At 55.6% G+C, this 25602-nt stretch overlaps 1 protein-coding gene across 1 annotated transcript in view; it reads right to left on the bottom strand.

Moving 5' to 3' along the window:
• The window catches only part of CMIP (c-Maf inducing protein), a 205301-nt gene that overhangs the window by 26872 nt on the left and 152827 nt on the right, over window positions 1-25602 (bottom strand). The window contains exons 4-9 of the mRNA XM_006888807.1: window positions 15085-15246; window positions 13249-13290; window positions 8274-8336; window positions 5928-6008; window positions 3558-3661; window positions 3173-3277 (exon numbers count right to left, since the gene is read on the bottom strand). Of these exons, the coding sequence (XP_006888869.1) occupies window positions 3173-3277; window positions 3558-3661; window positions 5928-6008; window positions 8274-8336; window positions 13249-13290; window positions 15085-15246 (557 nt within the window). The remainder of the gene's footprint in view (window positions 1-3172; window positions 3278-3557; window positions 3662-5927; window positions 6009-8273; window positions 8337-13248; window positions 13291-15084; window positions 15247-25602) is intronic.

A 25602-nucleotide genomic window follows, 5' to 3' on the forward strand; every position in this document is an offset into this window, starting at 1 on the left:
CCCCCCTCCTTCCTGCGCCGTCCATCCCCCCTCCTTCCTGCGCCGTCCATCCCCCCCTCCTGCACCGTCCATCCCTGCCACACTCAAGTCTATTGCTGCATCTGTGGTGTCAATTCATCTTCTTGAGGCTGCTTCTTTCTCATGCCGACCCTCCACTTTTGCAAGCATGATGTCTTCGGGAAGTACCCCAGAGCAGGGGCCCTCATCTCGGACTGCACATTAGACGCCCGAGGGATTTAAAATAGCCCGATGGAAGGCCTCAGCCTGTCCCAGTTAAGTCAGCCCTGCAGCGAGCACGGCTGGGGTACTGTTATCACTTCTGTTTTTACAGATTGAAATACGACCAGCGGTCTGCTGATAAATGTCGACCAGCTGTCTGGAACAATGAGGCCTTGGTTTGCAGCGCAATGACCCCGGTGGCATGGTGTGTTATGAGTTGGACTGCTGACCAGTATACAAAAGGTCAGTGGTTTGCATCTACCAGCTCCTTCTTGGGAGGAAGACGGGCAGCATGCTCCCGTAAGGATCTGTGTCTGTGGAAGCCCAGTGAGGGGTGCTCGCTGTGCACTGAGGTCGACTCTGGCTGGGGGGTGGGGCTGGGCTGTTGTCGCATGGCTACGTGCCTGTTCCTGAGGTACAGACGCTCCTGCCATGACTGTGGGAGCTGCTCCGGTCGCCCTGCTGGCTGGACTTACAAAATGCACTGACCTACTGTCATCACCATGCACCCACAGGAGCCCTAGTGGCACTGTAGATCGTCCAGCTGTGAACCAAAAGGTCAGCAGTTTGAAGCCACCAGCTGATCCCACCAAGAAAGAAGAGGCATTCCTAACGACTTACACCACGGACACCCGAGGGGGCAGGTCTCAGGGCCCTGCTGACTATCCCCGGGGAACAAGATCACCCCCATGAGAAGGCGTGCTCTATTCTGAGATATGATACACTTCCAGGAATCCGGAAGGTTCCAGGAACCACTCCATGGTCTCTACCGTCACAGCACAACCTGCACTTGAACTTCACCCACATGAGTCACCCAGGACACGTCTTTCAGAGCGGGCCTCTCCTGCTCGGTGTCCGGACGTGTGTGAGACCTGCCCGGAGCTTCTGCACAGGACTGGCTCAGTCACTCTCACTGCCATGCGGACACCTGACTGGCAAGAGGCCACATGTTCTCTATCCACTCTCCCGCCGCTGGACGTACACTCTGGCCCTTACAGACAATGCTGCCATCCGTGCTCATGGCCATGTCTCTCAGTGAAGAACCCAGAGCCCTGCAGGAGCGGGACGGGGCCTGCCGTGTTGGTGGTGGCGCAGTGTGTTACGTGTTGTGCTGCTGAGAGGTCAGAGGTTAGAATCCAACAGCTGCTCTGGGGGAGAGACGGGCAGTCACCTCGCTCCAGGTTTACGGTCTGAGGTTTATGAGGGAGAGCCGCTGAGTCAGGCCTGACTTGACAGCAGATCGGGGGTGTAAGGCCCCATGTAAACATGGGAGTCCTGGTGGCACAGGGGTCAAGCACTTGGCTGCCACGTGAACGGTCAGTGGTTTGAACTCAGCAGCTGCTCTGCTGGAGCAAGAGGCACACGTTATAAAGCTCGTGGCAGCGTCACTGCCCTGTATGTGCCCGGTCGTGAGAATCACTCAACAGCACGCATTTGGCTTCTGGTTTAGAGCTTACGAAAGGGGCCTGGTGCACACAGCTAAGTGCCCAGCTGCCCTGTGCTAGAAATCTCCAACAGTCTGCCTCTGCAAAGATTTACAGCCTTGGAAACCCACCGGCAGTTCAATGCCTGTCCTATGACAGACTCGTACAGCGGGGCCATGTGCAGGAGGAGGGGGACCAGGGCCAGCGTCTCTGTTCTGTCCTCCAGTCCACTGCTGACCTTCTCAGGGGGCAGAATTCCCAGGACGGAGCCTGGGCTGGGGCTGAGATCTCCCAGCTCCTTGGTGTGCTTCCTGTTCAGTCAGGGAAACCCAGCTGGAAGGTGGCCGACAGGGCCCTGGAGACGCGGGGAATCCTGCAAGGTGTCATTTCTGCTCCTGCCCATCTCAGCCCTGGTGTCCTCGGAGCAGGCTCAGGGGGGAGCTGGGGGAGGAGGAGGCGCCTGGGCTCTGCACGCTCCTCGGAGCCGGGGGAGGCCTGCTGCTTCAGTCAGTGACCACAGCGGCCTGAGGGACGCCTTGGACAACTGTGCAGGTTGTGTGCTGCCCAACTCCAGCAGGCCGTCCTCCCTCCCGCACTCACCTCCCTAAGAGCTCCTGCACCCGAATCCTGGCGTCAGGATTTGAACTGGGGGCTCCCTGCCTGTCTCCATTCCTGTTTTCTCACCACTTGACGCAGGTGGCATACGTTCTTGAACATACAGTAGAGTGGACGCTCCATGAGGGCAGGGAAGCTGGGGCCTCGCTTGCTCCCGGTGTCTACCTGTGCCCGGCACACACGGGTGCTCGAGGACACCGCTCGATGCAGGCTCTGACCCATCACAACCCCAGGAAAAACAAACGGAACCCAGCCTGGCCTGTGGCAACCTCACAGCCACTGTGCCTGAGCCAGGGAGTGGCCACTCCTCGGCCCGTCCTGCTGAGGCGCCCGGTGCTGCTGCCAGGCGCTGTCGATCCGAGTATCACTCACAGCGACCCTGCAGACCTGGCCCCGTCCTATGCCAGCCATCATCTGCCCCGAGAGCCCACTGTCCCAGACCCTCTGTCAACCCATCTCCCTGGGGGGGTCTTCCTCCCCTTGGCTGGCCGTCCATCCTCCCAAAGAACAACCTCGCCTAGCTACACGTCCAGTATGAGAGATGACCTGTGCCGCCAAGGAGCGTTCTGGCGCTTGATACATATGCACAAACCGTGGGCGACAAGCTACGGGCACCATGAAAGGGGAATAAATGTCACCATCCATGCACCAAACACGCTGGTACACATACACTCACGTGTACACAGACACGTACACACACACACACACACACACACACACACACCGTGAGCACAGACATGTACACACACTCACATACACTCATGTGAGCACACACATAAACACACACACACACACACACTGGTACACATGCACGCACGTGAACACAGACGTGCACGCACACACTGGACCATGCACACTCCGTTCCTCCCTGAGCACCAAGGTGTCCCGAGAGGTCCAGTGACCCCTTCACTGACCTGTTGATGAACTCTTCATAGCAGGAATAGATGGCAGCCAGGCACACGGCCACCAGGTTGGGCAGGACCCGGGGGTGAGGGCAGTGCCCCGTGGGGCCGTGCATGCTGGAAGGAAAGTGGAGGGCAGGGTGAGGGGCTGACGTGGCTGCTGGCCCGCCCCCCGCCAGCAGCAGGAGCAGAGCTGCAGGCACCCACATGGTGGGCTCACATCTAGCTGAGTGGCCAAGCCGAAGCACTGAGCCCTCTACCCTCAGTCTCCTGGGCTGCCCCTCCTCCACGAGGGACACTGAGGGTCACAACTCCTCATGCAAATGTCCCTCCCAGTGTCTCCAGGGCCCAGGTAAGTCAACTGTAGACCAGAGGTGGGCTCGGGGAGGGGCCCTACCTCTGAATGAACTTCTTCACCACTTCCATCCCCGCATTGAGCTCGTTCAAGGCAAGGATGTACTCCTGAGTAAACAGCCTCAATCGTGGGCACTTTCCAAAGTCCTGTGACGAGAGGAGAGGGCAAGGGTTGGGGGCACCGCAGACGTGGCCTGGAGAGGGGATGCGGGGCAGACCTGCACTGTCGCTGGGGTGGACAGTGGTGTGCACAGGGGTGTACACACAGCGGTGTAAACACAGGTGTGTGGATGGGTGTGGACAGGGGTGTGGGCAGCGATGTGGGGAGCCCTCGACTTTCTGCGTCACACCTGTGCTCAAGGCCTGTGGTGGCTGCTCATGGAGACCTGGAATGTTCTGGACAAGGGGTCTTCCTGGCACTTTAGAGAACAATCAGTGGCAGGACCCCCCTCAGCCCTTCAGGAAGAGGGCTGCTCAGAACTCCTGAGAAGGCGGCACGGCCCTGGAGAGCGAACAAGCCTTGTGTGCGTCCAGCTCGGGTCGCAGGCATCTTGTGAACGAGCCCAGGGCTGCACCGCAAACGTGACGGCAGGAGCAACATCAAGCAGCGTCCTGGCCCTGCTCCCCAGAACAGCAGGGAGTGAGGGACACTCGCTGGGTACTCACCCACCAGCCCCCCGAGACCCAGCCCATCTCTCAAACCTGCTTATAAACAGTCCTGATGTCAGGACTCTAACCTGGAGAAGCACAGAGCAGCTGGGCTCTGAGGCCTCTGTCACCTGCAGGGTTTCACACCATGAAAAGTGCGCCCGCCCGAGTTCTGCCACAGACAAATGCAGCGTCCTTTTCTGTCTTCCCTGAGCAAACACGGGCATTTCCTTGGAAGGGGTCTGGCGGCCCCGGGACACTGGTGAGAACATTTTCTCTCCTTGGGGAGTGGGAGGTTACTCCCCTCAGCGGCTCCAAGGGCAGATCACTGAGTGGTCTAGAACCAGGCACAGCTTCTTGCCTCTCTGTCCCAAGAAGAGTACTCCAGTGAGGCGCATGAGGCCCAGGGGTACACACAGGGGTGTAGTTAAATGACCTATTTGGACTGAATCCCCAAGGGGACCCCAGGAAAGACTGCACCTCTTTATTTCTCTTACTTTGGTCCAGAGAGGGATATTCTTTGAGACTTAAAACTTCTTTAAGCTTCAGTTTGGTCCTCCATGAAATGGGACCCAAGAGGAAACTCCCAAATTCAAGAACTGTATCGGATTTCCCTAAGTTTCAAGTGTCTTCTTATGAAAGGCACTGGCATGGGTGAGAAGAGCCACCGTCCCCACCTTTCCCATCACTCCAGCAGGTAGCGGGCTGGCAGCTGGCTGGTACACTCTAACCAGGACCCACCCCGATGGCCAAGCCTAGCTGACTCCTCGGTACCCGAGGGTGTGTGTGCAGAGGGTGAACCCCAGGCACACTGAAGACATTTCATGAGGTGTCCGGAGGCTGTAATCAAGTGACCAGAGCTCAGGCCCTTGTCCGCAGAGCTCCAGCCCTGTCTGCAGTCCCAACCCAACCAGCTCATGGCTTGTGATTGGCTGCCGTCAGGAGCGAAGCTGGGCCAAGATGCTTTACAGCGTCCCGACCCGTAAACACTTAGGGGTGGGCTCTGAAAGTGAAGTGTGTGCACCCGTGCCGAGGTCCCGTCTCCACCAGGTCTCGGCTGGGATTATGAATTCTGGACTGGCCTTGGAGGTGTTCTGATCTCAATCCAAGTAATTCTTACCGGGCTGACACTCCTGGCCCATAAAACTAACCAAATACAAGGCCAGCTGTACGGGCCAGCTCCATGGGCAAGGTCCAGGAGACTGTCCCAACGCCTTTAAGGTCACATGGCCCCACAGGACCCTTATTAAAACAGTTTACTGACTACGTGGAATGTTCAAAATGTCTGGGTCCCTGACTCTGCTGAGGTGTGGGTTCTGCAGCACTGAGCTGTGAAGGGGACACCCAGTACCTCCTCTGGGCTCAGATGGCGCTATTCAAGGACCGAAACTGAAACTGAAAGGTTGTGGAGGAAGTGGAAGTCCTGCCCTCTGGGGAGGCCCCAGGTCAAGGAAGACCTTAAAATAAGCAATAATGGGTTCAGGCCTTGTGATCACTTGGGGCAGAGTTCAGGGTTTGCAACGCTATCAGTGCGATCCACCCTGGAACACAGCCACGCTGAGAAAGATTCCAGAATGCCTGGGGGCTCTGCGGGAGTGCTGAAATCAATTAGTGATGTCTGCTAGAAGAGTGCTGTGATCAGTGAATGATGTCTGCCGTGAGTGTGCCCAAATTGACTAGTGATGCCTGCTATCAGTGCACCAAACCCGCTGAACCGACTAGTGATGTCTGCTGTGGCTCCCTGGCCAGGGCTGGGGGAACTCACCATGTTATGCTTCAGGATTCTCTGGACCACGGGGGTGAACACCTCGATGACCACCATGGACCGCGGCCGCTCTCTGCAGTGCTGGGAGGAGAGGAGGACGTGGTCAGTGTGGAAACCTGTGGCCAGCCATGGGTGCTGGGGTCTGAAGAGGTCAGGGGCAGTGACCCTGCAGTGCCACCTGGGTCCCACCGCACACCTGCATAGCTTTTCCCAAGAGGCATAGGCAGGGATGGGGCTTTTTTGTTTGTATCTTGTTTTAACTTCAGGATTCCTTTCAGTCAGACAGACAAGTTTGTGCCAACAGCACTCTTATTTAACATAACTCAGTTTCGGTAGAATCAAGACTCACAGTCCTTGATTTGAGAGGTGTCTTTTCTCAAAAAGGGCACGAGAACTCCAGGGGTTTCAGGTGCAGATGAAGCACCTGCGTCATACACACAGTTAATGTCCCCACTGTTAATGTAAAGATTGGAGGAATCAGTCTGCCTAGCGGTGCCTCAGAAGAAAGGCCTGGCAAGCCACTTTTAGAAACCCACCCCCTCAGAATCCTGTGGAGTATATTACCATGGGCTCTACTCTGACACTCAGCACGTCAAACTCATGCCAACTGGCTTAGGAGTTTGTCAGGATTTAGACAGAGACTGTCAAGAGATTCTGTGACCCTTCCACTGTTCACTCTGATGACCCAGCAGGGTGCAGTACAGACGTACTCTGGCGGCTGGGCACTTACTGGGACATCTTGGTAGTGCAGGGGTTAAGGCACTGGAGTGTTAATGGAAAGGTCAGGAGCCCGAAGCCACCAGGCACTCTGTGACTGAAAGATTTGGCTGTTTCCTTGGACACTCAACAGGCGGTTCTCCGTCCTGCAGGACTGTGCTGAGGTGGTGGGTGTGGCTTGGTTTCTGTTCTTCTTAAGAAGCAGGAGTTGAACGCCTTTTGGCAGAGCCGCCAGCTGAGGCCCTCCCCTTCCCGCATCCTGCACACTCTCACAACCGCCTGGCCCCTGAGGAGCCGAGTTTCCAACCACTGGATGAGGAGAGCGGGCCTGGGATATAAAAAATCAGGGCCCCCTTGGGAAATCCAAGATAAACAAACTGTCCTCAGATCTTGGGGCTACAGGCTTCAGGCCGTGGCAAGAAAGGCCAGGCGTGGACAGAGGGGGTTGGCCTGGCTCCCCTCAAATCCTCTGGGTAGGCTGATGGGTGGGGGTGGCCTGCAGACACAGAGGAAACCTCAGCAGGAGCTGTGTGGGCCCCCCTTCCTCATTTTAATAACTTCAGCAGAGAAATCTATCGGGGGTATGAACTAAAGACAGCTCCTTCCACTTGGCTGTTTTCCTAACTGGACAGGCGGAAACCCCGAGGGGCCGCCCAGCGATGAACAGCCTCACTGCTGTCGACCCGGAACCAACTCAGAGCTGACTGTGCAGTCTGTGTACAGAGGCTGTAAACTGTTGAGAAGACGGTTCGTCCTTCTACAGAGTAGCTGGTGGATTTGAACCTCCTGCTCACTGGCCTGTACATTCCTGCCTGAATGCGCGTGTTAAAGAGAAAAAGGCCACTCATCCCCCCAACAGTACAATCCTTCCTACCACGTTTGGGTCCTGCTTGTCACCCACGTGACTGTCTCGCTGGTATAGAACGTATACATTCCTAAAAGGTGTTCTAAGTGGAAGGCGGCCAGGGCCCCACTCGCATGTGCCCACGGGAGCTGGGACAGGGCACACTGGAGGCCACCTGTCTTTCCAAAGACAACAGGTTATGGCAGAAAATCAGCGAAAGGGAAGGATGTGTGTGGAGTGCAGCCCAGGTGTGTGTGGCTATAGCCCAGGGGTGTGGGTGTGTGCGCGTACAGTACAGGCATGTGTGGGGGTCAGCCACAGGGTATGTGTGTGTGTGTGTGTGTGGGTCAGTGTGTGTGTGTGTGCGCGCGCACAACCCAGGCTGTGACACAGGACTGCACAGGTGCGTGTGCAGCGAGAAGCAGCCTCAGGCCATGAGGTGTGAGCAGTCCCATGAATACGTCATGGGCTGTGCCGGACGTGTAGTGTGTACTGTGCCCTGTGGGGACCCCACGGGAGGCCCCGATCCCCACGAGTTCACCTGGCACTCCACTGCCTGCCTGCTTCCCCCTCCCCTCCCCCCCTCCCCCATCAGCTCAAGAAGCCTTGGGTAATAATAACCAGCTCTGACGTCAGCACCCAGCAGATGGACCGCAAACTGTCCCCAAGGTGGTCAGCAGCTATTCTGCTGGACAGCTGGGGCCCTGGTCTGACGTCCCTCGCTGGCGGGGAGGGTGCAGGCCCTGGGCTGCTGTGGACTGTCCCCGGCCCCGGGCGCCACGCACCTTGCAGAAGAATTCACAGAGATCTGGTGGTGGGTGGTTGTTCTCCAGCAAAGGAGCGATGGCCTGAAAGAAAGCAAGCGTGGTGGTAAGGCCTCGCCGGGCACACCCCAACTTGGCCAGGGCCCCTGCCTTTCTGGGGGTCATGTCTTCTGAGAGGATGAGAAAAGCTCTGAATTTCCCTCCCATCGGGGAAGACCCTGGGAATACTGCACGTCTGTTTCCAGACCCGACAGCCAAGTGACTGCTAGAACACTGAGTCACACGCATTTTCCTACCTCCCAGTGTATACAAGTCATGTTTATGCTACTGTGGTTGGTCAGAGTGCAGTGGTCTGATGAAAAAGCCTGAAAGACCCAGAATGACCAAAAGAGGACAGAGGGCAGCGCAGGGAGCACACGCTGCTGGACAGGCGGTGCCGAGAGGCTTGCTCAACATGGGGTGGCCAAGAACTTTGGGTTTTTGAGAAAGATGTAAAATAAGACCTGTCTGCATCCAGTCCAGGGATGCACATGGTCACGTTCATGGCTTTGTGATCTGTAATCCTATGATGCCCACTGCGTTCTCTGCAGGCCAGCAGCCCCTGGCCAAAGGATGTGTATACCTTGGGCATCCCAGGTATGACATGGACAAGGTAACATGGGTCAGCGTCTCACACTAAGCCCTGGGGACACAGGGCCCAGTCACGCACCACGTTTCATGCATGGAGGAGGTTAGCTGTACATCTGTGCTGACCTACTGTCCACCATCAGCATCCTTCCCTGACCTTGAAAGACAGGACACGCAAAGATGTGTCCAGATCCTGGCTGGCAGCCTCTGGGGACAGGGCCAGCTCCCATTCAGCCCCGGCTTGGGTATTTAAGGCCTGTACTGAGTTCACATTTTCCCTATTAGCCATATGGACACAGGGCCAGACTGGCATGATGTGTGACCTCAGGTCAGCAGCTCAGCCTCTCTGGAGCCTCTCCTTCTAGCCTCTAACACAGGGACATCAGAGCTGCTCATTTACAGGACTGTTGGGAGGACCTGATGAAAGAACATTCTAGAAGTTTTAGAGTGTCAGGTTTGGGACACTGCCACTGTCACAAGGTGGGGGTGGGGGTGTCTCAGGAAGGACTCTTGTCTGAATGTGGTGCGTCTCTGACACCACCACAGAGGGCTGTACAGTTCTGGTGGGAAAGCGTGGGCAGGGGCTCTCGGGTGACCATAAGGACAGGCCAGCTGTCCTCTCCAAGTCCCTACGTGGGCCAACAATTACACTGCTACTGACAGCACAACACTAACACAACCCTGTGAGCATTACAAGAGTCGGTCCCTGCGAGTCTCGCTCTGCGCTCACGCCGTATTGTACTACGTCTTCATACCCTGCTGGGGAGGCCACTGGAATGGCCCATTTCATGGATGGAGAAATGGAGGGTGAGAGAGATTACGTGTTATCACGGTGACTTACTAGAAACTGGCAAGGCTGGGATCTGAACCCGCGTCTGAGTGACTCAAAGCCTGAGTTTCTCACTGTTCTATTACACAAAGCGGTCTTTCCACATACCCAGGAGACACCTGCCCAGTCCAGGGGCAACAACCACACTTAGCAGGTCACACAAACAAGATGAAAACCAGTGAGCGAGCCCCAGGCCCAGGTGTGGCAAGCTCGCCTGGATCTCAGTGCCAGGCTGCAGGGCTTGTGGGGTCGTCTGTGACCCCTTCCCGTAATGCAGTCCAGGGCCAAGCTCTCCTGAGGTGGCCAGCCTGGTCAAACACTGGCTCTGCCCTCACCCTACCTATGGACCGCTGCCTGGGCAGCCAGTGCCACTCACCAAACCACGCTGAGGGGCCGGCTCAGCGGGATCCTGTGCGGGGTGTGGCCCCTCGAGTCCCCTGCACACCGGGGCCCCTCTTCCAGGCAGTGAGTCAGAAGCTAAAGGAGTGGACAGAAGCACAGTTCCCACAGCGGCCGCCGAGCGTGATCTCACTGTTTTCACGGCTCTGATCTCATTTGAACCCCCTGACAATTATGTGAGGTCAGACGTGAGTTATGTCCGTTTGCACAGATGAAGAGACAGAGGGTCAGGGAGGTCACTGAGTAGTAATTTTTCTTCTTTCTAGTTTATATTGTGACTTGGGTGAGGATTTATAAAACAGATCTGTGTAATAATAATAATTTTTAAAGAACAGAGTAACCAGGATAAATACACGTTTGTAGAGTCTCTCTTGGAGCCTGGCTTTCTGCTGTAGCTCCTATGACACAGCAGCTCCATAAGGGAAGACTCTCAGAATTTTCTTTTTACAGAGGAGGAGGGTGAGGTCCACAGCATGAAGGTAACTGGAAAGAACCTGGACAGCTGTCAGGTTAAACGGACAGGATCCTAGCACCACTGGAAGGAGGAGGCTAGTCAGTCGTTCTCAACCAGGAGGCTCGTTCGCAAAGTGTAAAAACATTTCTGTTAAAAAAAAAACCAACCAAACACATTCCTGTCATGTCTGGTGGAGGGGAGGCTATCAGAACTTCCTGAGAGGGGTCCTGGGATCCTCTCAACAGCCTACAATGCAAGGAACATCGACTTCAAATGCCAGCAGTCTCTAGAGCGAGGCTGCCAGGGAAAGACCTGTTTGTAAGCGGCAGAAAAGGTAGAATAACACCCAGCCTCCCATCATCACTGTAAGAAACAGATAAAACAGTTGTCTGTTTATGTCTTCACTGTGAAAATAACCATGGCTCTGAAAGAGGACACTGAGGAAAAGTTCTTAAGATGAAAAGAATCCCACAAAATACTTGCAGAAATAAAAATAAGTATCTCTCATGATGTTCAGTAACACTGCACACCCAAGCCACGGTCTGGACGCCGGCCCTGACCTGGCTGACCTGGGCATCCCGCTGACCCCCTGGTAACGCCTGGGGGGGATCAAGGATGTCTGAACCTTAGGGACCACCAGCTGCCACCCGCCAGTGACCACCAATGGCAAGGACACTGGCTGACCAGATGGAGAAAACCAACTGGAGGTCAGCACAGGGCGGGTGCATGAAAACCCAGGCACCCCTGGGAGAAGACTGGGGCAACAGGTCACCTCAAAGCATGTAGTAACTGCTGGGTGAGCAGCGGCTACAGAAGATTTCACAAGAACCACCATCACTGTAACAACGCAGGCTAAGACGGGGCCGAGGGGAGATCAAAGGCCTTGCTGTTCTCAGGCACCCCTGCTGAGGTGGGCCCTCAGTCCGGTCCAGTGAAGGGGCTGCCTCAGTCAAGTGAACTGGGGAGATGCAGCCTGCAGTTCTCAGCTCATAGTTTCTCTCCCAGGATCATCCTAAATCCAAAGCTCTCACCCTCCTTCTGGGGCAGAGGTCCATGGGGGACACCAAAGTGGGAGAGGAGGATGTCCATGCCTTTCCCAGATCCCACGCTCCCTCCCCGGCTCTGCCAGTCAGTCTCCCCACTAACCCTGCATGGGCGGCCTCACCCAGCACAATGCCTTTATCTGGAGCATCCAGCCTTTCAGGTTTCCTTCTGTCACCTCCTCCAGGAAGCCCTCCGTCATCCTCCCTGGCAGGAGGTTAAGTGCCTGCCCTCTGAGCCTCCCTAACACCCTCCACTAATCTCATGTTATTTGTTGATCTGCCAGGTATTGCCAATCTACAGTAAACTCCTCACCAAGAGGGCACACGACTTGCCCAGCAGTACATCTTTCATTTTTTTTGTTGCTTTTGTTTTCATTTTCTTGTTGTGTACCGCCGAATCAGGTCCGACTGGTGCAGGAGGAGATTGTCCCTCCTTCTCCAGTGGAGGATTTGGTGGATTAGAACTGCATGCCTTTGAAATAACAGCGCAGCTTCTTGCCAGTAGGCCACCAGAGAAAGGAGACCAGAGCTTGGACCACCCAGGTGTTGAACAACTAATTATGATGACACCACAGGAGGCAGTGGTAGGGGCCGGCAGAGCCCAGGCTGTTTTCTTGCCCTGCTCTTGTGGGCAAAGGCACAGGAGCTCAGGGGGCAACATGGGAAGAAGCACCTCTTTGTTTGCAGCCCCCGAGACCCAGAATGTCCTAAGTGCTATGCCGTCCAGTGCCTGCCCGAAGCTCACCACCTCTGAGGACACAGGGCCCAGTAAGTGAAGGGCTGAGTCTCCAGCCTGGGTTTCCAGGACTCAGCAGACTGATTCAGCTCAGGGGACGCACCCGGGCAGGTCTCGTGGGCTGAGGGGCCTCTTGGGTCACATGTCACTTCCATGTCTCTGTCTCACGTCCATTTCTGGCCTGTCTCTCAGCTACCCACATCTTTGTACCTCTGCACATTTTACTTCCTGTCTCACCACTGAGAGAACTCCTATTGATCCTTCAAAACCCAGCTCAGAACTCATTGCCTCTGGCTTCTCCTGGCGGAGTTCATCACCGTGCCCTCTGGATTCCACACACTCTCTCTTCTGGGATCACGCTGGGCCTCCCAGAATAGATGATGAGTTCCTTGGGGACAGGACTGGCTCAGTTCCCTGGGAGCTCAGACCTATTGCACGGAGTGCAAGTCACTCCATTTCCATCTTCTCTCCCACACATTTCAGGGTTCAGTTCACCGGGGAAGCCAGTGCACCCTGGACGTGCGTACATCCTAACCGAGTCCCGGAAAGCATGGTCTCCCTTTCCTTATCGGAGGGAGCCGAGCCCAGGTTCTAGCTGTGGAGCAGCTAGGAGACACGGAACTCCACGTACATGGGCTCTGCCATCTCAAGCCCTCACAGCTGGCGGCAGGCGCACGAGGAGGCGGGTAACATGCATTTTGCTGGAAACCTCAAAGACTGGTAATTACATCCCCCATCCCCCTGAGATTCAAGGCAGGAGGAAGAGATGTCTGGTGTGAAGGAGAAGCCCGAACCCCCAAGTAAGGGCTATGAGCTGATGGTGTGTGATTGGAGCTTCCTGGATAGACTGAGCGGGACGTGGTGGGGAGTGGGGGGAGCTGGGGGGATGGGGAGAGAGTCTCACTTACCACGATGATGTTCTCGTGCTCCTGGGTGGTCAAGTTCGTGTTCTAGGGGACGCACAGGGAGAGCGGAGGGAGAGGGGAGAAGGTTAGGAAAATGGTGCATCTGTCTCTCAAAGACCCTGCAACACCATCTTTGGAGTCATTCAAGCTGACCCCGTGCCCGTGCACACCCCGACCCACAGGGTCCCCACGGCCTGAGTCCCAGAAGCAAATCTCTAGGCCTTTTTCCCGAATTTTTCTTAAAGAGCTCTAGTGACACTGACAGCAGGCGTCTGGCTGCTAATCGTAACACTGGCAATTCAAATCCACTAGCTCCTCAAGGGATAAAAATGAGGCCGTCTGTTTCTGTAAAGTTCACAGCGCTGGACACCCTACGGGGCCCTTTTACGCTGTCCTGCAGGGAGGCTGGAATTGATTCAAAAGCGGGCTGATTCAAGTCTGGAAGCTCTGCTGAAACCGGTTTAGAGTCATCTGTGCATTCAAGCCTCCACTGAGGATGAATGGCGACCACAAGTGAGGAGCACCGGGCGGGAACTGAACCCACGTCTCCTGTACAGAAGGCAAGCATTCTACCACTGGGCCACCACAGGGCACCGAGCATGCGTTACACCGATGCGAACCCCCAGGAAGGCAGGGCCAGCAAGCAGGCAAGTGGGCCTTCAGGTGGGGTGGAGTCCAGCGCACCGCACTCCTAGCTGGCTAGTCATGTGACCTGGGGCAAGCCCCAGCTCCGGGGAGCCTCAGTTTCTCGTCCTGTAAGGTGGGCTCACAGCACCTGTAACTCTCTCTGGACTGCTCAGAGGGGATCTAGAGACAAGACCGAGAAGGGCGCTGGGGTCTTGGCATGGAGGTACCTCCCAGGAAGAGGACAGCAGGGTGTAAAGAACTGAAGAGGAATCAGATGTTTTCAGTGTCTGCCCTGTAACATGCTCCTTCAGGGGCAGCAAACGCGGGCCGACCCACAGCCTTCCAAGGGACTCTGCCTCCTGTGACCCTCTACCAGGGCTGGAAATCTTTACGGGAGCAGGAAGCCCACCTCCTCATTCCCCCACAGAGCAGCTGGAGGAGTCAAACCAGCAACTTTTTGGGCAGCAGCCAAGTGCTTTAATCACAGCACCACTGGAGGCCTCATTCCCATGTAAATATTCACGCTGCTAGGCCAATTTCTCTTCTTGGTGACTCACTCCTGGAGTTCCCAGGCTGTAAATCTTTATGGGAGGAGAGCACGTCGTCTTTCTCTGTTGGAGGAGCTGGTGCATTCAAACTACCGGCCTTCTGGTTAGCAGCCAACAAGTTACGCACTGTGCCATTGAGGTTCCTTACCTGCTACACAGCCTCTAGCAACAGAACTGATACCACCTGAATACGCTGACCTCAGCTCACACCCAGGCTTGTCTGGGTGGCCTTGGCCAAGAAACTTAGCTTTCTGGGCTTCGGTTTACTCCACTATAACTCCCCACCACCCCCACCGCCCCCACAACCATTACAATTTTTTTCGGTCAAGTCTCAACAGACTGAAGTAAATCATCTGTCTCTCTCTGCCTCCCCTCCCCTCCTGGGGAATGCAAACCCTGGACACGCGGCCGCTCATCAAAAGGCAAAATGCTCTGAGGGACCCAGAAGTGCCTCGGAACAAATTCCTGGCATCCTGGCTGTGAGAGCCAGCCACTAAAAACCCCACGGGACACACAGGGTGGCTGTGAGTCGCAGATGACCCACTGGGGAAGCGGGAGGAGCCCACTCACGGCCCGAGGCAGCGTGGCCACCACGCAGACCACAACTGTGAAGGGCATGGTGCTGGCCGGGGCGAGGGGGCAGCGGAAACGGCCGGCATGTTACCTCAGACAGCAGTTTGGACACGATCTCCAGCGGGGCCTGGTTGATGGAGTCGTCCTGCAGGGGGGACGTGAGGGCCATGTCCACTAGAGTGCGGATCTCCTTCAAGACCACTTCCCAGCGGCTGGGGTTGCTCAGGACTTTCTTGTACTTGTAAATCTTTTTCTGGCGAGACAAGAGGAAAAAGGGATGTGTTACAGAAGGGTCTGGAGGGAGACTGAGATACTTCGAGAATCTGGGGTGTGGGGGAGGCCCCGAAAAGCGGCAAGCTGGCCCATTGTCTTCCCCCATCAGAAGCCTGTGGTGTGAGAGAGAAGACGGCCCACCCCAGCCCCGAGCCACGGCGAGTCCATGGCCGACCATCTCTCACAGTTTCCACCAACTCAGACGCCATGGATTTCAAGGCTGCCTGCAGACGCCATGCTCTGCAAACCTGTACAGTCCACATATCTGAAGAGCAAACACCTACAGGCTCAGAAAGGGCCCCTATTTAGAGAAAGGTGCTGCTTCCACTCATTCTGACCCGAAGAGGTGCCCCTGAGAGTGGGGCTGTGGTTGATGGGGATCAAGTTCAGAAGGGTCCCTGGGAAAGGGAGCGGAGCACACAGCACCCACCTGGCAGGGACGGGGCCCCTCAGCTCTGCTCCAGCGCCCTGGCGTGTCCACAACTACAGAGTGTGGGGCCGGGGCGCAGACAGGATCTGAGGCTGCTGGGTCCGCCTCTCTGACATCACGGAAACTGAGGCCCTCTGTAGGCGGAGGTCCCAGCCACCGCTCCCTCCCGCCCGCTTCCCGGCCAGCCTGGGAGCCTCTCCTAGCGGGACGCACGCCTGCCTTCGTTAAGAGTGCCGCTCCTTGGGGAAAGCCTAATTTTAGTGTCACTGTGCCAGCAGCCAGCTGGGGTGACATGTCACAATCTCTGAGCCAAAGTCTGAATGAGGGAAGGAGGAGGGGAGGAGCTGTGGTCCCCCACTGGTCCCCGAGGCTCACACGGCAGCTGGCAGGCCACCTGGGTCCTCTGACCCAGGTCTCCTTTCTGAGCTCAGAGATACAGAGTGGCCGTGGGACCCCAAGCCTAAAGAGCAGCTTTGAGAGAAAGCAGTTTATGTTAAGGCCGCAAAGATGGATTGCGGGTGGCAGAGTCTGTAGGGGGTTACGTTACCCCAAAGGCAGTGCCTCTCTAGTAAGTAGACTCCACCAGTGGCCGGGAGCAGGAGAGAAGGGTAATCTCCTCCTGTATGATGTCTAGCCTGAGAACCTGCTGCAGGGTCAGCTAGGAGCTGGTTCTGACTCACTGAGAAAGCGTGACAATGGAGGCTACACCCGCTGGGGTCATCCCCAGGCTCCAGGAGAGCTTCCAGAAGAAAAGGACTGGTGATCGAGTTGGGAGGGCTAGTCAGTGAAAGCGTTAGAGACCTTCACGAACACTGCCGGCTACAGGGAAGGCCAGGGTGTCCCCGACCATGGGATCTGCTGTCACTGAGAAGCTTTGGACTCAGGGATAGAACAGAACTGCCCTGCAGAGTTTTGGAGGCTGTAAAAGCTGACAGGAGCGCGCGAGGCACAAAGGCACTTGAGATACACCCTAACAGCGGCCTGGAACACGTCACCGACCGTGAAGGCGGCGCAGGCTGGCATTGTTTCGTTACACTCGGCTGCCTTGAGGTGGAACCCACTCTACCAAAACTGACAGCCAAGCCGGGTCCTCACCACGCGGAACCGCTACCCTGGCTGCACGGAGCACCGTGGTGCTGTAGAAAGCAGGCGGTGGGCAGACCTGGTGCCCCCGCAGGGTCTCACCCGCTCAGCGCCATTCTGCTCTTCTCCAAGGTGGGGGCCTGGAGCCCAGGGACCCCTACACATCCGGCCTCATGTGGTCCACACTGTACAGTCACTAACACAGGACAGTGCAGAGAGAACAGGCCACACCAACAGAGGAAATGCTGTTCCCAGACTGGTCCTTGGAAAGACTGTCCGGGGACCTCAGTTACATCCTGCGACGACACAGATGGCATTGCATTCCCTCCCCGTCCCGGTGGTCCTCACGCTTCTGGAGCTTCATGGACCCTCATCACCATCGCCCCCACAGTTCCCCTACTCCAGGAGGGTCTGAAGACCTTCCCTCCTCACGTGGGATCCTCCTAAGAAAACCAGCACCGGAGCTGCCTCTTCTCTTATTCCCAGTCACCCTCCTCTCCCTTCTCTTTCCTCCTGCACTCCCCTAGCGCTCTCAGCCGATCTTACTCTGCCTTTCAACAAGTCCACATCAGGCACGGGACACATTACGTTCTCAGGGAACCAGCAGGGCGCTCCTGAAGCAAACGTGTCACGCTTTTCGTCAGCTGGAATGGGAGGGGAAAGGCCAGAAACGGGGGCCTGCTAATAATTCTGAACCCTTAAGGACTGGAAGAAATTCACAGCAATCCCACTCGGGATGGCTGGTCGGTAAAGGTTGAGAATGCTGATGAAAACTGGGAAATGAAGAGGACCACAGAACTGATGCCTTTGAACTGGGGTGCAGGCGAGGAGTACAGAATTCAAAAGAACGCACGGGTCTGTTCTGGAGGACATGCGACCAGGCGCTGTTTGGAGGTTAGGAAGGTGAGACTTCGTCTCACAAACTTCGCACATGCTGTCAGGAGGCGCGAGTCCTGGGGAAAGGCCGTCACGCTGAAGGTGGAGGGCAGGGCCTCCACGTGGTGGAACGTCCCGGGCACCACAGCACAGGGGGCGGCACGGGGCAGGCCAGTGGTCAGCTCCATTGTTGTGGGGTCACTAGGAGTTGGTGCTGACCTACAGCCACCCAGCAAGGGTGCTGCTGGGCGATGAGGGCACGTGTTGTATGTCACAACTTTAACGACGTGATGTCCACAGTCTGCTGGGGCTCCTCAGGAGGTGAGGCCAGCGGTCTCCCCGTCACCATCAGTGAGGCCACCCTGCCGGGCACCGAGAGCCAGAGGGCCCGCCTTAGCCAAGCGTCCGAGATGAACCTGGCCGCATCCGGAAGACAAATGCTCCCTCATTCACAGAGGCTGTGGTTTTAGTCTGTATTAAGACAACAGCGTCTTTATGACCGCAAACCCCACCACACACTAAGTCCTCAAGAAACTTACAGCTCCCCACCCGGCTGATCCCGGGCCTGCGCCCGGCCGGAGCCGATCCCGGGCCTGCGCCCGGCCGGAGCCGATCCCGGGCCTGCGCCCGGCCGGAGCCGATCGCGGGCCTGTATGCGGGCTAGTGAATGCCCTCTGAGGAGCTGCGGGCAAGGTCCCTGAGAAAGGCTAACGGCTTCACTGTTTTTGCTGGGCTGAAGCATGGTCACTACGACAGCTCAAAGCCACACCAGGAAGCACCAGGCGGGACACGTGTGGAGGCCACCCGCGAATCCTGCTCCCAGAAGAACCGGCAGTATTATTATGTGGGCTGCCTTAGTCCAATTCACCTGCAGGTGTGGACTTGGCAGGACGTGACCCGTGGTGTGGGGTAGTTTCCTGCCCTCCTTCGATAACAGTCACCCAAACTTAGAGACAAAACGGGGCCCAGCTGAGGCCTTACGTTGGGGAGCCAGTTTCCACACCCACCAGCGCGGCCACGTCCTCAGAGTGTGGAGGGACACGGCTCTCCCGCGAGTGCCCACGTTTTGGCATGGGAGGTGCCCGTGGGGGACTGTTTATTGAGGTCACGGTCCAAGGCCGAGGCCCCAGTGGTTACGATGAGGCGAGGATTTAATGAGCACGTGCTGCATGGCAGGCACTATGTTAAGTCCCAGTGGGATGTCGTCCTCACGGTAACCCTAACCTGCGTATCTACCGCAGGGTCAGACCCCTAGACAAGGCTGGAAACGTCCGTGGGGGGCGGGGGCGGGGAAGGGAAACCCACTGTCACTATCACTGGCACTGAGCCGGTTCTGACTCACAGCGGTGCTGCAGGACAGAGGAGCACTGACCACAGGCTTCCACGGCTAGAAATCTTTAGGAAGCAGATGGCTGCATGGGCAGCTGGGGGGTTCTAACTGCAGACCCTCCCTCTAGCAGCCCAAAGCCGCACCCACTGCGCCCCCGGGCTTCCTAGGGGAGAGAAGGCCTCATAGAGCACCACAGCAAGGGCAGCAGGAGGGCTGGCACAGCTGGCAACGGGGGCTCACTCCAGCTGGGGAGCGCGGCAGACGTCCCCCTCGGGGGTGAGGGAGCTGGGCTCTGTGTCCAGGCCAGATGCTGCATCAGTGGTCGCAGACCGGGGTCCTCGCTTAGGTATAAGAACCCCCTGGCCTGGTGAGGGGAGGTGACGAGCCCAAAGTTAGGTACAATCCAGGCCTCAGAATGGCTGGGCCCCAAGTCCTCACTGTACCACAGGAGACCGTACTGAGGGGGGTGGAGAGACGGGCTGGGGGGGAGAGTGAGCGCACCAAGGCCTGCTCTGAGATCCAGAGGCCAGATGACACTGGGAGGACCAGGGAGTCTGCGAGGGGCCAGGGGAGCAGTAGGTGAGGCCTGAGCCGCCACGTTTGGGTGGCAGGGTGGGGGAGGGGAGGTACTGAGCCTGGGACCAGCCTGTGGGGAGAGGAAGGTGCATCTAGATCAACAGGGTCAGGCTTTCCTTCACGTGATAAACTGCTGTGCTTCAGCCAGGAGCTTCCCTGAGCCCATCAGGAGATGAATCATGGTGGAATGGGGTCAGTGATCGGGACGGGGACAGGGACACCTCAGAATCCTGATTCCCAAAGCTCCCAGGAGCCCAGTTCCCAGAAAGCCCTCTTCCTGATAACTACATCCCGCCAAGGCAGCAGGGGTGGCCTGCTGACCGTCCAGCAGAGGACCCCCGCCAGGCCACAGGAGTCCTTGAAGCAGGGGTTGACAGAGGCCTGGTGGGTGGGCAAGGGAGGCCTGGGTGTTTCACAGAGAGGTCTGGCTTAAAACGGGTCGGCAAACTACAAGCATATGTGTCAAATCTGCCCAAGATGGTTTCTGCATGACTGAGCCAAGGATGGCTTCCCTTTCTGTAACAGGTTGTGAAAACAAACAAAGACGGGTATGTGACAAGAACGGAATGTGTCCCGCGAAACCCAAAATATTTACATCTGTTCCTCTAGGAGTTTGCCGACCTGATTCCTGGCTTCAAAGGTCAAAATCCAGCATTGGTGTCCAAGCACAAAAATGCTCAACGTCCCTGAGACCAGTAGAACTAGACAGTGCCCAGCCACCGCTGCTGACCGCTCTAAGATGGACCACGGTGGACGGTCCGAGAGAGTGGGTCCGAGGACAGTCTCAGAATCATGGAAAGGAGAGGTTTACTGCTCTGACAGAAACTGGTGGAACCATCGAGTCTACACCTCTTGTCACCCCTTCCGTGTCCTTACGGCTCAAATGCGGTCGAACAGGCCTATGAAATGGGCAGTACACTCTCAGGAAGAGCACACGTCTTACAACAGTCACGCCTACAAGATCAGAAGGGCAGCATCTTCCCAGGAAGAAAGCACAGACAGCAGGAAGGGGACGGACAGAAGGATGAATGGAAATAAGAACCACCTTGAGGGGGTGGGAATCATAAGGTAACATTTGGAGGACGGCAACTCATGTTAGGAAACAAAATGTGTTATGAGTGGTTGAAGGGAATTAGAAATCAATTTGATCTCTAAGTTTTCACTCAAATAATAATTTAAAAATGTAAGAAAAAAAAAATTCATGGGATTATGTACTAGGTATTTGTTGACAGTTTCCTGTCAGGCTGGTGAATGTCTATGTTCTATTATAGCTTAACAACAAAAACAACAAAACAATTAAAATGGAGAATAATAAATGGTAATAATTTAAAAAGTTTATCTAACATCATCAGGGAGCTCTGGTGGCCTAGTGGTAAGAAGCTGTGCTGCAGTCCCAAAAGCAAGTGGTTCAAATCCACCAGCTGCTCCATGGGAGAAGGATAGGCAGTCAGCTCCAGTGCAATTAACTTCCTCTGAAGGACTGCTGGAGGGTCAGTGAGGGGTTGGTTCTGACCATGGTACTCCACAACATCATCACCAAAGAAATCAGATCAAACCCAGGAGACACCACTTCACACCCACTCAACTCAAGTCACTGCCAACCAGTCAGACTGGAAGCAGACCGTCCCTCTTTCTTCCACAGACCAGCTGTGGAATTCGAACCGCCTGCCTCTGGTTTAGCAGCACAATTCCTTACCCGATAGGCCACCAGGGCTCCCTCTGCACCCATTAGATGAGCCATAAGCACAAAGACAACAAGCACTGACCAGGACAGCTGTGCGCCACAGGTGGGAACGTAAAACGGCACAGCACTTTGGAAACACGCTTTTGCAGTTTCTTCAAAAGTTAAATGCAAATTAATGCTCTTGGGAATCAATACAAGAGAAATGACTATGCATGCCCCCACAAAGACCCCTACACAAGTGTCCACAGCCACATTATTCTCAACAGCCCCAGACTAGAAACAACGTCCGCTGACTGACGAATGGATTGACAAGAAAGTGGTACATCCACACAACAGAAACATAGGCAGCAATAAAAACGGAAGACCTACTCCCGACTGCGACAACATGGGCAGACCTCACAGGCTGTTCTGCAGAATGGGAGGAATCACATGCACGACACCGCGCGTTACACAATTCCCTTTACAGACTGTTTGGAAGGCCGGCTGATGGGAGTCAGGATGTGGACCAGCCACTGCCTGGGCCGGGCAGGGACCAGGGACCAGGGACCCACACAGGGGGACTACCGGGGTGAAGGAACAGTTAGAACACTGGATTGTGGCGAGGGTTGCACAACTCTATAAAATCCATTAAAATAACCTAACTGTGCACTTACAATGGGTGCTTTTACAGCATGTAAATTATACCTCAATTAAGTCTTTTTTTTAAAAAAAATTCCAACCGGGGAGGCAGAGAACGCCATCAAAGGCAGTATAGTGTATAGTTTAAGTAGCAAAAACATAGGCTTTGCAATCAGCAGACTTACTCAAATAGAGGCTCTCCTTCATTCATTAATCTGGCTGTCTACCTGCTTACCCATCCATCCTTCAACCATGTGTCTGTCTGTCTGTCTGTCGACAAATCTATTTATCTGCCTGTCGACAAATCTATTTATCTGCCTAACCATTCATCAGTCCATTCACCTAATCATTCACTCAGTCATCTGTCATATCCCATTTGTTTACCTGTCTGTCCATCTATCCATCCACCGTGTGCCTAACCATCTGCCCACCATCAGTTTTACCATCCATCACTCCTCCCTCCCTCCCTTCCATCCATCCATCTGCCTATCCACTTAATCATTCATCCAATTATCTGTCAGACCATTTGTCCATCCACCCACCATCCATCCCTCTAATCCATGATTATCCACCCATCTCTGCATCCATCAGTCCATTTGTCTATTCAACTTACCATTCATCCATCCATCCATCCATCCCTGTCTACCCATCTGTCCAGCCACCGATCGATCCATATGTCTACAACACTCACCGTCAATCCACTGACCCAGCCATTCATCTGCTACAGACGGCAGGCACTGAACACACAACTTCTGCCCCCCAGCCTCCACTTGTGCCTTAGCCTCTTCAACTGTAAAGTGAGATAGGAAGAACTATCATCCAAGGCTGGCTGTGACTATTCCAGGAGACCATATTTATATTTAGCCCTGCTCTGAGCTAAACAACAGCTCTGAATGTTATCACCTACCAAATCCTGGGGGTGAGCCGTCCAGGGCGGGCAGGGCTCGGGAGGGCTCCCACCATCCGTGACTAAGCCGGGAGCAGCCGGAGCACAGAGGCATCTGCCGCCCGAGTGGGAGGGCCAGCCACTCCATCACCCTCTCTGCGTGCTGGGGAAGGGACGTTACCTGGGCAACGCCCGCCATCGCTCTGGTAATTGCTCCCTCCGCAGAGGTGGCCCTGCCGCTCTCAGGCCTGGGAAGCGGGGCTACGCTGAAGCCGTGAGCCGTCCTGGAGCGCGCCCCTTGCAGGGAGGCGTGACTGGAACGTGCGGAACGACGCCTGCCCACAGTGCTTGCCGCAGCTTGCAGGCTCCAGCACACGGAGCACGCATGCTCCCAGGCCCAGCCTCCCAGTGGGGCAGGAGTGCAGGCTGGGAGACCCCGGAGACCACCGCCTCTCACACCCCTCCCGGGAGGGCCAGCGAGATGCTCAGCCTGGGGCCCCCGGTCACAAGCGCCAATTAACCCCCAACTTCACCCAAACGATGCCCAGCTCGACGTTCAGTGTCCTGGTCACGCCAGTCACAAGGCGATGGCTGCCACGCTGGACAGGACAGCTGGCCCGAGAATCAGGAATGAAGTCAGGACGTTCCCCTACTCTTAGGTTCTGGAGCATGGTTTACTGCAAAGACCCTGCCTTTGCTGAGCCACTCAGATAAGACTCAGGGCCACCCTTGGTCACTTGTAACAAAGCCAGGCGGCCTCTGCTTCCTAAGCGAATGCTCGTCCTTACTGGCCATTGCCAACAAAAGCTAGTTGAGCAACCCGGTGAAGATTCCCTTCTGCCCAAGTCTCCTGAACTCTGGCTTCTCCTCAGACCGAGCCGTGGTGTCCCCACCTTCTAGGTCTGCAGAGGACAGGCTGGACTCAGCTTGAACCCTCACTGATTTCTACGGGGCCATGCCACCTGCCCACCCCACTCCCCAGTGGGTTCTTGCCAGCTCTCTTCCCTCATCTTCATAAAAGTCAGTCTCACTCCTCAAACGCTTGGTCATGCAGCGTCAGAGTTCACCCTCTACACCAGACGGCTGCTTTCCCATAGTCACTCTTCCTGAGGACACTTCTCCCTCCCCAGCGCCGGACGTGACTCTGACTCGATGTCTTCACTACAGGAGGCTTCGTGGCTCTCTGCCATACCCCCCCAGAAGACCAAAACGGGACCGTCTGTCTGTCCATCGGCCGGCATATTATGTGTAGTTGCTAATGTTCAGCACGAAGTGGAGGTCCTGTCTGTGGAGGCTCACGCTCCCCTTTAAGGCTCGCGCCCCAGCTTTTCCTCCAGTGTCTGCAGGCCCCACATACCAGCAGACCCAGGAAGATTGACTAGCCTCCCCCAATGAGCAGGTACCCGACCCCTGCAAGACTCACCATGGCTGGGATGTTAATGGACACCACGTCACCTGCTGTCTCCACCAAGCCAGTGTGGTTTGGGGCCCTGGCCACCATTTGGCCTTCAGAGCCATCTGGACCTGAGGATCGGCCCTCTGCATCACCAGCAAAAGATTCAAGTGACCATGTAACCCCAAGCCTTAGTCATCAGCCAAAGACCAGCTCATAACCTCTCAGCCTCCCTTGTGAACTCTGTACAGGGACCCCAGGGGTCAAACACGGCCCCGAGTCCAGTTCCTGAAGCCAACTACCCGGTGGCATCCTTGTTGCAAAGTGACTCGGGGCTTTGGTTAAGAGCAGCTAGGACGGCACAACGCTCGGCACTGTCCTGACGTCTGCCACGCTCCAGGGAGCTGTCACAGTCACTGTGTCCATCTGCGGGCCCTGGGCTCTCCCTTCCGCAGCCTTCACACTGGCTGCTGGCCGTCCAGTCACGACGGACTCGGAGCTGACCGCTCCAGGGGGTTTCCGAGGATGCAAGCTGAATGGGAGGACACTGCCCATCTCTCGCTCTGAGCGGCCGGGGGACTCCCACCACTAGCGAGGTGTGGCCTCAGGGTTAGTACCACAACTTGGCTACTCCTTCCTTAATCTAAATAAAACTGGGGTTTAATATAACTGGAATACATTTAATTCTAAACTAATATCACAAAATGGATTTTTAAAGACACTGACACATGCACGTTCCCATTTGTTGTGGTTGTTCTAGATCAGTCTTGGATTCTAGCAGTATTCTGCGATTAGATGAACACTTTTTAAAAAATTGTGTGCTTCCTCAAATGGCCTCCAATACCTTCATGAATCACAGAAGGGGCTTCATTCAAAGGAGCCTCACATGCTGGTCTCTGAGGACCAGGGCCTAGAAATGACCACTGTTACTGCTCTTTAAAAAATAAAATTGAGGTACTATTCACATAACATAAAAATAGCCATTTTTTTTAAATGAATAATTCATTGGCATTTAATATACTCACAACACAGCACAAATACCAGCACTATCTAGGTCTATGGTATTTCTTTTCTCTCTAAGAACAACCCTCGTATCCATTAGCGGTCACTGTCCAGTCCCTGTCCCTGCCCGCTCCTGGCAACCACTGATCCACTTTCTATGTGTATCCATTTGCCTACCCCGGACACTTCCTATACATGAGATCATGCATGTGGTCTCTGTGCCTGGCTTCCCTCCTGTAGGATAATGCATTCCAGGCTCACCTGTGCTGCTGTGTGAAGCAACACATCAATTCCTCACTTACCCATGTGCTTTGGCTTCAGAGGTGAAGTTGTTACACAAAATTGAGGGTTATGTGAAAACGGAGGACTGACTGCATCGGATCCCAGGGCGGGGGGTGACTGCATCACCACACCACTGCCCGACCACGGAGAACGGTGTGGCCGGAGGACCAATCACA

The sequence above is a fragment of the Elephantulus edwardii genome, unplaced genomic scaffold (genome assembly GCF_000299155.1).
Source record: "Elephantulus edwardii isolate Elephantulus edwardi_28Jun2011 unplaced genomic scaffold, EleEdw1.0 scaffold00072, whole genome shotgun sequence".
NCBI lineage: Eukaryota > Metazoa > Chordata > Mammalia > Macroscelidea > Macroscelididae > Elephantulus > Elephantulus edwardii.